At 26.2% G+C, this 12073-nt stretch overlaps 1 protein-coding gene across 5 annotated transcripts in view; it reads right to left on the bottom strand.

Annotated features, from left to right (window-relative positions):
- Window positions 1-12073, bottom strand: part of LOC111686217 (RNA-binding protein Pasilla) — a 102031-nt gene that overhangs the window by 30286 nt on the left and 59672 nt on the right. The window contains exon 1 of one of the 5 annotated variants that reach the window (XM_046949538.1): window positions 630-654. The exons of the other annotated variants lie outside the window; for them this stretch is intronic. Coding sequence (XP_046805494.1) covers window positions 630-639 — 10 coding nt within the window. The 5' untranslated portion in view covers window positions 640-654. Of the gene's footprint in view, window positions 1-629; window positions 655-12073 lie in introns of those variants that run through there. 5 annotated transcript variants of the gene reach the window in all.

The raw sequence follows: 12073 nt of genomic DNA, 5'->3' as shown, positions 1-12073 counted from the left end.
AGGAATAGAATTGAAAAATATATTATATATCATTAAAATCTTGGTAAAAAAGATCTATTAAATCAAGACCTAAAATCTTATTTCATGCTAGTACTACCAGACCATACTAGAATTAAATATTTACATATTTTTTGGAAAAAAAGGAAGTTTTAATAGAATTTTAAACGGTTCAAACCAAACCCGGTTATATGTTGAAATTGTTTTTAAGAAAAACTTAAAAAATTTCTAACCGGAAACGAAATCTTTATTGGTACAGTTGAGTAGATTTTTTTTTTTTATTTTATTAAATAAAAAACAGCAAAAATTTTTAAATAAATATTTTTAATGAATTTTTGAAGAAACACGTTTTTTAAGTAAAATTCTAAATGATAAACCACTAAATAGTTCATAAACACACAAACATATTTACACAGTTTTTATTTAAAATTTTATGAATTTTTTTAGTTTATTTTATGTTTTTTTTTTAATATTTTTATTTACAATACTTTTTTTCTTGTATTATTTACAGTGTTTTTTTAAGCTTTTTTTAACTTTATTTCTTTTTTATTAAATTCTCTTTAATGTAAATTTTTTTTAAATAATTTATAACTATTTTAGCATTTCTCAATACAGAACGTTTTAAAACTTACACGTCCGCATTTTGTTTACAAATTTTTATAAAGAAAAAGACGTTTTTTGAACAATAATTTTGAAAAATCGGTAAATTTCAATATTAACTCAAAGCGGATCTTAAAAATTATATGTGAAAAAAGCGAAAAAAATTTTTTTAAATGAAATGTAGAAGTATTAAACAATAAAACAAGCACACAACGCTAATAATATTACAAAATAGAACCGCGTGAGCTTTAGGAGGAAACTAAGACAAGAGTCGACGCGTACCAAAACCGCACTAAAAAGCAGACGAGCAGCAGCCTCAGCAGCGCAAAGAGTTAATGAAAAAAAAATATTAAAAAAAAAACAGAAACATACACACAATCAAACAATATAACAAAAACTCTCAGACAGCCAGCAAGTGTGTGGAAAAAATATTAATATAGAAATAAACAAAAACAAATTGAAGTCTACAACAACAATATACAAAAATTGGCACTACAGAGACGACTTCATACATAGAGTCAACAACAGCTTGTTAGCTTTATAGTCAGTCAGTCAGCCAGCCAGCAGCTGATAACAATATAACAAACAACGTTTTTATAAACGTCAAAATGACAAATAAAAATTAAAGAAAAAAAAACGAGAAATAAAACACCAGCTCACAACAACAACAGCAACCACCACCAACAATCAAACAACCAGTAAGAGAGATCTTGGTTAGTTACTTGATTAGTTAGTTGCTCTAGCATACTCGGTGGATCAGATTCGACACACTCGGCTTTTTTTTGGTTTTTGTAATTTTTTGGGGGGGGGAGAACAACTTTAACCCTCTAATGACAGTTTAAAAAATGTTAGCAAATGATGATCACTTAAAGATCGAGATATAATTTATACATAATCCAGCCCATCAAATCAAAACATTTGATTTTCTTTAAGCTAAATTTTTAGGGAAAAATAACCTTAACCCTCTAACGACAAGCATATAAAAAGAAACATACATTTGCAGCAAATAATGATCACTTAACGTACAATTTGTTGTAAATAAATTTCCCTCAAACTAAACTCAAAATCCAGTTAAAGTCTAGAAATTAAGATTGTTTTAAATTAATTTGGAGATTTTTAAAATACTCAAATACTCCGCCTATTAAGGGTTAATTACAACCACACAGCATTTAATCTAAAACGCATCAACAACATGTTATGAGAGAATTTTTGTTTTTTTTTTTCCTATTACAATTGAGAAACTCTGCCTCAATACTTTGTATTTTAAGTAGAGTCCAATCAACACCCGCCAAAAAACAATATATATGGCAATAGCAACAACAACGCCAACATATGTTGTTGTTAGTAATGCTCACGAGCAAAAAAAAACTGCCTCCAAAAAATTATAAAAAAAATCAAACAAAAACAAATTAACATTTATTACTCTAAAACGCATTTAGATAAGCTTTTAATAAGTACATATGATTTAATTTTTATGTCTAAGTATGGGAATATACATGTGTAAATGTGTGTGTGTGCTGAGTGTGTAAGAGAATGAGTTTTAGAAAATCATTTACACATGGACAATTTATATACATACATACTCACTACCTACTAATGCTCACTTTACCGACAAGTACTCATATCAATAATTGCTAGGACTGCAATAGTATTTTAAACATGTGATAAAATAGGTACTTTTTAAGGGGTCAATAGTACCAAAAATTCAGGGGACTTTAAAGAAGATTCATTTATTATCTTAGAAGTTAGATAAGTTAAAAAAAATTATAAAGATATCACTGGAATTGTACTTTTAACAGAGAATAACATTGGTACTTTTTAAGGGCCCAAAAGTTCCAAAAGTAAAGGACAAAAAATATAGAGTCATTTAGTATGTTAGAAGTTAGATAAGTATTAAATTTTTTTTAAATTAAAAAAAAAAACTTCAAAAAGTACTTTTTTGTAATATAAAAATCTGAACGAAGTTCAGTTAATTTGGAACCAAATATGTTCACAAAACTATATTTTGACTTATAACATTTGGATAATCAAATCAATAACTTCTTAAAATTTCCTGAAGTCTCTAAAATTATAAAACAAACTCTTTTTCTAAATTCTTCTGGTACCAAAAAAAGTACCTTTTATATAGTAATAATACCCTGTCTCATGCAAACTATAACTAAAGTTAAAATTTTTCAAAATACAGGCAGAGAATTAATTTGCTTTCGTGAAATATGTACATAGCTGCTGCTGACGATGTTGTTGTTGTTGATGATGATGATTTTGATGGTGGTGGTATTTGAAATTCAATCATAGTGGTGTTTGTAAATAAACTTTATTGTTTTTGTTGTTTGTTTTGCTTAATAGTTATTTCCACTTCTATACTCTCTCTATATAAAATCAACAACAACAACAGCAACAATAGTATAAAATTCAATAATAAAAACCAAATATCATCACGTCACGTTTTTATTCAATTTAAGTTTATTTTAAGTTTTTTTTTAATTTTTATTTTGAGTGTGATATTTATATGTACATTAGATGTAAATATGTTTATACATACATACATATACATATGTAGTTATTGTTGTAAAAAACTTGTATAGGTATTTTATTTTTTTTCACACAAAATTTTGAGTATGAGTGAGAGAATGTGACAGACTGCGATTTTCAGAGTTTTTGAAGTGATAATAATGCTGCTGCTACTGACAATGACGCTGCTAATATTAGTGATGATGACGATGAAGTAATTATTATTTGCCAATATCTGTTAACATAGTTAATATATTCATAATTTTTAAGTTTGAATAGTTTTACAACGCTTTTTTTTACATTTGCATATTTTTTAGTTTAGGGTTATGTTTGATGTTTTTTTTTTTTAATATTTAAATTTTTATATTTATTAGAAAGATTTACATAAACTTTTTTTAATAAAAAAGCCCACTTTTAAGAAATTTATTATGTAATTTTAATGATTTTATTAAAAAAAGGTTTTTGAAAAATTTTATTTATTAAGACTTTATAAAAGATATTTTTGTAGAGAATTTTTGATAATATTCTCTGTTTATAGACTTTCAAATTTTCTACTTAAAGAGATATTTTTAATTTTCCATTTATAAGTAGAAAATTTTTAACAAGAAATTGAAAAGAAATCAGCGTTGTATTTCATTATTTTATTTTTGACATTGGAGACATGTTATTACCATGCTTGTTTACAAATAACAGCTTATATAAGTACTTAAAAGTAATAAATTAAAAAATTCATTTGTTTTAAGCACAAACAACTTGCTCACACAGATTAAGAAAAGTAACCAGCTCGCTTACATATAACTACATAAATAAGTAATGATTACGAAATTGCGACTCCTAAATGATTAGTTCGCTGGCGTAAACACATCACCACTAAGTGTGTAAAATTTGCTAGAGTGTTATCATATAAAAAAAGCAGTTACGTATCTGATGATATATCATGAAAAGTGTACTTAAAAATAATGCAGATGGTATGTGGTAATCATTGAAAAGTAAGTTGTTGTGCAAGCAATTAAAAGGAAATTGTAGTAGTTATTCAAAAGTAATTTGTTTTGTAAGTCGTTATCGAGTTTTTACTAGGAATATCTTTTTTGAAGATAACTTTGGAGACAAATTTCTATTTATAGAGAAATTTCAAAAATTTTTTCTATTAAAAGAGAATCTTTAAATAAAAATAAATTTATATTTAAAAGAAATCCAATTTTTTTAAAAAAAAAGTTTAGTTGACAAAACTTTAATAACAAGTAATTGTAAATTATTATTAATCAATTACACATTACAAGTAAGTTTAATTGACAATGTAATAAAGTACTTTACTAATCATTGTAACCAAAAAATTATTTAAAAATGTGAATGTAATTTTTAAACTTTTTTCTAAATATTTCCTTTCTAAATAATAAAATTTCAATCAAATAAAAGTTTTTTGTTAAAATAAAAAAACTTTCCAATTGAATAAATTTTCTTAAACAAAAAAAAAACATATTTATCTTTAAAAACTCTTCCTTAATTCACTCAACAAATTGTTAAATGTATTAGCAAACAAATTTAATTAATTAAAATTTTCCCCCAAAAAAATGTGGGTATATTGGCATCTGTTTATTTTTCTTAACAGCACAAATTCTATAAGAAAAACACTTCCTTCTACAGCTACAACAGAGCAGATAAATAAAAAAAGCAAAAGCTTTAAATAGATATAGATGCAAAGCAAAAGCTTTAAAACTCTTCGGAAGTTTATTTTTCCTCAACAAAAAGAGGACTAAAAAAACTAAAATCATATAATTCACTTTTATTGAATTAAAGAATATTTATTTTTGCTGGTTTTTAGATATTTTTTCACATATTAGTGTTTTTGTTTATTTTTTGGCTAAAAACAGACAAAAAAATCTATTGGCATCGAGGTGGTCATCAATATTTAAGTTGCTACAGCAATAAAAACTCAACAACAGCAACAAATAGAAAAAAATTAAGAAAGAAAATGCTTTTTTAGGTTGACATTCATTCATTCATTCATTGAGGCCTATAAAAACTCTTGCATATAAACTAAACAAAAAAATACCTACACAGCAAAAGATACTTCATAGATACTTGTACATAAATCTTGCTATATATCAGTAGACTTAAATCTGTTAGTAGCATGTTGTAGCAATATATACATATGAATAGTTTGTTCCAATAATGTCAAGCTATTTTTCGTTGTAGTTGGTAGATACACATTATAAAACAAAAAAAATTGTCATTGTATGTTTAGTTCTATTTGTATGTATGTAAAGAAAAATACACTCAGATACATGCAAAACTTTTTCTTGATTTGTGTATGTATGTTGCAAGTACGTAGTTTATTTGTTTGTTTGTTGTATGCCACATTTTGTGTGTATGTAATCATAGCACACTACACACACACACATACAACACAACGCAGCAAAGGCATAAGGCAACAACGCAATTGACCTAGATTTTAAGTTTCGGATTTTATTGTTGTAGTTGTTTTTGCTTTTTTCTTTACAACAATACTGCTGCTGCTGCTGCCTCTACTGCCAGGCTAAACAACTACGTAAGAGCTGCAATTTTCTCAATCTCCCCAAACTTTTAGTTAGCATGAGAGACACTACAATATGAACACGAGAACTCTTCTCTAGAAGAATGTTTCAATTTCCATGTCCTGCGCATTTTTCACTATAACACAAAATGTAACCCTGTTTATAATATATCATAGAAAAAGAGAGGGAGAGAGTGTGAGCTTTGTCATCAGATTTGTATACTTGCCATATGGGAACAACTAGAAATAGAGATTTTAATTGTTCTTTGGCTGGCAGCAATGAATTTTGAAATTTTGTTTTGTTGTTAAATATTGTTGCAGGCAAAAATACTGAAAACAGCATAAACATGTGACACCAGCACTTGACCAAAAAACGCCAAAATAAAAACTGAAACATTCACACACACACACACTCATATATACATACCCACACTCTCTATTTTAAGATATGTATATATATATAACTTTTTCGTACACAAAGGGGAAGTAAAATCAGCACAGATTTTTTTTTAATTTTTCTATTTTGGTTAGTGCGTGCGTGCCCCAAAAGCTGCAGCAATATGTCCTTGAGTTACAAAAAAAATAATAATTCTAGATGCTTTATATTTAAGTATAGTATAAGCTTGATGAGGATTATTTGTATAGACTTGTGTAAATCCTATAGAAAAAAATATTCATACAACCTTTTTGGTGTAAATACGTTTATTTTTTTTTTTTTGCAGCAGGAAAAAAAGGACAAATTAATTAACAGAAAGATAATGTAAAAAAGGTGATGACACATACTTGTAAATATTAAATCTGAAAGTTTTTCATGGTAATGTTAATTGTTAATTGTAATTGTATAAAATTTCCAACATAAGTTGAAGAAGTCTTGAAGAAAGAAGAGAATATAAAAAAAGAATAAACCTTTATTTTAAAGTGGACAAATTGGACTTTTAAAAATTTTTATAAATAAAGGCGGCCATATAAGGGTATCTGAAACTAAGCTCACAATATATCCAAAAAGACGACCTTGGTTTCTTGGTTTTGACTTTTTACGACAATAAGTTTAATCATTCTTCAATCTCTAAAACTATGCTACAGTTCTTAATTTGAGTAATAATTTTGACATTTCCATTCTTACCTATTTTTAAAAAAATTTATTTGAAATTATTATTTTACGATTATTAGTTTAAATAATCTTAAATAGCCAAAAGTATGCTATAACTCTTAATTGATTCATAAAATGTTGACATTTCAACTATACAAATGCTTATAATAGCTTTTAACCACAATATTTGTTTAACAAGCTTTGATTAAGTTTCTAAAAATGTTATCTGAAAGTATGCAATACATTTTTATTTGACTTACATTTGATTATATTTATATTAACGTAAACCTTAATAACTGCTTAATAAAGTTGATTTTTAGTCAGTCGATTTACAATACAACACCTGAAAGTACGCTTAACTTTTTATAGCCTAAAAGTAGGCATTAGTTTTATATAGACGTTTAAAGCTTAAAAATAACCCAGTACATCAATTTTTCAATAAAAATGTGTTAAAGAAAACGAAGATCTTTCTTGCTACGTTAAAAGTATTGAGGTTTAAAATGCATTACTTTTTATGTATATATAAAATAAATAACAACAAGTTTTTATACTATAAACAATATTTGCTTTCAGCCTAGTTATTATTAATTTTCATAAAGTTATTTCAACTCAAAAAAAATCGGCAACAGTTTTTACATAAATCTTGTATACAATATTTTGGCTTATTTCCCTAAAATATCATTTGAAATTAATCTAAAATAGTTAGTAATTCAATGACTGATACTGACTAATTTTCAATAAAGCGCCTAAAAGTATGCAACGTTTACACACTTTAAAGAGATTTTTAGAAAATTAAAAAAATAAATAAATTTTATTAAATTTGATTGAAAAAATCGAAATAGAAATGGATAAAAATTTCAAGATTTTTTATTTAAAAACAATTGTTTTTCAATTCTATTTCATATGGCGCCTAATAGTCTGCCATAATATTTAAAATTTTCTGTTAATAATCATTTAAATGATATCAATATATTAGTCAACAGTTAAAAGTAATATTCAATTATTATTTTCTAAATTATAACACCTAATATTCTTTTAAAACTAACACACATGTAAATTCTTATGTATTTATTCTAGGCGTCTAAAAGTCTGCAGTACTTTTTTCTTGTAACTAATTACAAAATGTGTAACGATACAGGAAGTAGAAACTTATTTATGAAAACAAATAAATTTTAAAACAAAAAGTGTTTTTTCTCCTCATCCAAGACTTTATCGTTTACAAATTTTCTCTGAACACATTATGAAAACTTTAAACTATTTCAAAACTTTAAAATCTGTTTCTTTTTTAAAAAATTTCAGCTGTTGTGTTATTTATTTATTTATTTTTTTTAAATTAACTGATAACATGTTTAATAAATATTTGTTTTATTTTTTATTTCACTTGTTTTAACTACTTTTTTTTCTCAAAAACACACATTTAAAATAAAATTATTTTCAATGTTCTCTGCTGGTAGTTTTTGTTTTTTTGATTTTTTGATATTATAGTTTTTGATTATTATTGTTGTTGTAGCTGTAGTTATACTTTTCTTTATTACAATTTAGGTCGTCTCGTTTCGTTTCTACGTATAAATTATTTTGGCTCCATATCAATTTAGGTCACGTTGCAGTAATCATACACTCACTAGTTGTGCTTCTGCTAGTACTTACTGGTAAAAATAGTAGTACATAGTTCTTATTATTCATTTATATATATATACACAAGTGTATATAGTTTTAATTTTTTTATATATAGTTTCCCAAGTATTTTTTTCATGTTTTGTATTTATAAAATGTTCATATCTTTATACTAACTCCGATTACTTCCACTTTTCCTTTAAATGTTGTGTTTTTTTTTTTTTTTTTTTTTTTTTTTTTTTTTTTTTTGTTTTACCATTTTCCAGCTAAGATTAGCAGAGGTCTTATTTCTTTTGCATAGCTTTAGCAACAGAAAAAAGGAATTTTTGTAATTTTATAATTATTATTTTTTTTTGCCGTTTAAGGTAATTTTTTACAGCACTTATTCTTTATTGTTTTCTTTCATGTAATTCCACGCTTTGCTGGTAATTATCCGAAAAAAACAACTGAGTTGAAAAACAAATTTAATAATTATTTGGAGAAAACATGTTAAACTTTTTTTTAATTAAATTTTTTAAGAAAACATATTATTTTAATTAACACTACAATAAGACATTATCCTAAAATTATGCTGTTGTTAAGCTCCCAGAATTATGCAAAGTTTTATAATTTTTATCTATGTATATTTAGGAAATATATAGAAACACAGAACTTGAATTAGAACAGAACTAGAACAGAACTAGAAACGAACTAGAACAAAACTAGAACAAAACTAGAACAGAACTAGAACAGAACTAGAACGGAACTAGAACGGAACTAGAACTAGAACAGAACTAGAACAGAACTAGAACAGAACTAGAACGGAACTAGAACTAGAACGGAACTAGAACAGAACTAGAACAGAACAGAACTAGAACAGAACTGGAACAGAACTAGAACAGAACTAGAACAGAACTTGAACAGAACTAGAACAGAACTAGAACAGAACTAGAACAGAACTAGAACAGAACTAGAACAGAACTAGAACAGAACTAGAACAGAACTAGAACAGAACTAGAACAGAACTAGAACAGAACTAGAACAGAACTAGAACAGAACTAGAACAGAACTAGAACAGAACTAGAACAGAACTAGAACAGAACTAGTACAAAACTAGAACAGAACTAGAACAGAACTAGAACAGAACTAGAACAGAACTAGAACAGAACTAGAACAGAACTAGAACAGAACTAGAACAGAACTAGAACAGAACTAGAACAGAACTAAAACAGAACTAGAACAGAACTAGAACAGAACTAGAACAGAACTAGAACAGAACTAGAATAGAACTAACAAAAGAACAGAACTAGAACAGAACTAGAACAGAACTAGAACAGAACTAGAACAGAACTAGAACAGAACTAGAACAGAACTAGAACAGAACTAGAACAGAACTAGAACAGAACTAGAACAAAACTAGAACAGAACTAGAACAGAACTAGAACAGAACTAGAACAGAACTAGAAAATTTTTTTTTGTTTTACCATTTTCCAGCTAAGATTAGCAGAGGTCTTATTTCTTTTGCATAGCTTTAGCAACAGAAAAAAGGAATTTTTGTAATTTTATAATTATTATTTTTTTTTGCCGTTTAAGGTAATTTTTTACAGCACTTATTCTTTATTGTTTTCTTTCATGTAATTCCACGCTTTGCTGGTAATTATCCGAAAAAAACAACTGAGTTGAAAAACAAATTTAATAATTATTTGGAGAAAACATGTTAAACTTTTTTTTAATTAAATTTTTTAAGAAAACATATTATTTTAATTAACACTACAATAAGACATTATCCTAAAATTATGCTGTTGTTAAGCTCCCAGAATTATGCAAAGTTTTATAATTTTTATCTATGTATATTTAGGAAATATATAGAAACACAGAACTTGAATTAGAACAGAACTAGAACAGAACTAGAAACGAACTAGAACAAAACTAGAACAAAACTAGAACAGAACTAGAACAGAACTAGAACGGAACTAGAACGGAACTAGAACTAGAACAGAACTAGAACAGAACTAGAACAGAACTAGAACGGAACTAGAACTAGAACGGAACTAGAACAGAACTAGAACAGAACAGAACTAGAACAGAACTGGAACAGAACTAGAACAGAACTAGAACAGAACTAGAACAGAACTAGAACAGAACTAGAACAGAACTAGAACAGAACTAGAACAGAACTAGAACAGAACTAGAACAGAACTAGAACAGAACTAGAACAGACCTAGAACAGAACTAAAACAGAACTAGAACAGAACTAGAACAGAACTAGAACAGAACTAGAACAGAACTAGAACAGAACAAGAACAGAACAAGAACAGAACTACAACAGAACTAGAACAAAACTAGAACAAAACTAGAACAGAACTAGAACAGAAGTAGAAAGAACAAGAAGGGGATTAAAATGCCTAAAAAATCACTTAAAATAAAGCAAGGTTTTTAAATTTTCAATAAAAAATGGATTTACGTACTTTTACCAGATATGTATATTAAAAAAGTGTCTTTCTAATTTTAACCATGATATAATTGTTAAAACAAAATTCAATAATATATTACAAATTCTACAAAAATTACTTGTTTCTTCTTTAGTTATTTATTCTGAAAAAATCAATTTAATTTAACCAAAAAATCTCCTACAATTAATAACAAAAAAATACCTGTTATTTTGACAAACAACTTCAATAACAACAAAAAAAAAACAGCACAAAAATTTATGGCCCAAAAAAAAAAAAACAATATTGTATTCGATTATAAAATTACGTCAATTTAACGTTTTTTTTTTTGCGTGTATCACACTTAAAATCGAACAAAACTAGAGACACACATTTTTATATAAATTTAATCATTTGATTTATACACTCACTCTCAAATACAATTGAACACATGTCTGACTTCTTATATTATTTCATTAGAGTTGATGTTGTTGTTTATTATTGTTATTGTTTTTTTATAATATATTTCTTTGGCTTTTTTGTGGAGTTTACCTTGACAAAATGCTTGTTTACCAAGTTTTTTTCTTTCTTTTCAAAAATATGAGAATAAGTATATACATGCATACAATGTTATATACAAATGTATGTTTTTACGCCTCCCTGCTGTGTGTGCAAGTGTATTTGTCTAATGTTTATTTTTATTTGTTTTAAATAAACTGCTCAATTTTGAGTATGAGTTGTACTTGTTTTTAAAGAGAGTATGTTTGTCTTTTTGTCTGTCAAGGAGCATGAGGAGAAGAAACAACTTTAAAGAAACGAAAAAACAAGTGTCACCCATATACAAAAATAGCAAAAAACACCACCACAACAACATCAAACAGCAGCATTAAAATTTCATTCAATATATTTATCTTTTTAAGAAAAACAAAGTAAAAAAGAAACCAAAGAAAAAACTGGACAAACTTGTATGATAAAGAAGAGTTTCTTCTTAAATTATTTCATCTATTTTGAGTAATAATATTATTTTTTATTATGATTGCATATTTGTTGTTTGTTATTAAATAATTTACACACAAACATACGCTGGTTATTTGTATTTTTATTTGAATTTAAATTTGATTTTGGAATTTATTGAATTTTTTCATTATGGCGGATGTTGTCAGTTATTTCTTGTCTTTTTGTCATAATTTTTTGGTTGATTATGATAGTCGGTTCGTTTTAATTTTACGGTTTAGTTTCACTTTGACATTTTCGATTTCATTTTTATAAATAATTCCTTTATATTCATATATTTTTGAATTATTTATGAATTTTATTTTT

The sequence above is a fragment of the Lucilia cuprina genome, chromosome 4 (assembly GCF_022045245.1).
Source record: "Lucilia cuprina isolate Lc7/37 chromosome 4, ASM2204524v1, whole genome shotgun sequence".
NCBI classification, from domain to species: Eukaryota; Metazoa; Arthropoda; class Insecta; order Diptera; family Calliphoridae; genus Lucilia; species Lucilia cuprina.
Note: the sequence above shows the minus strand (reverse complement) of the source record. Positions and strands in the feature narration are given on the sequence as shown.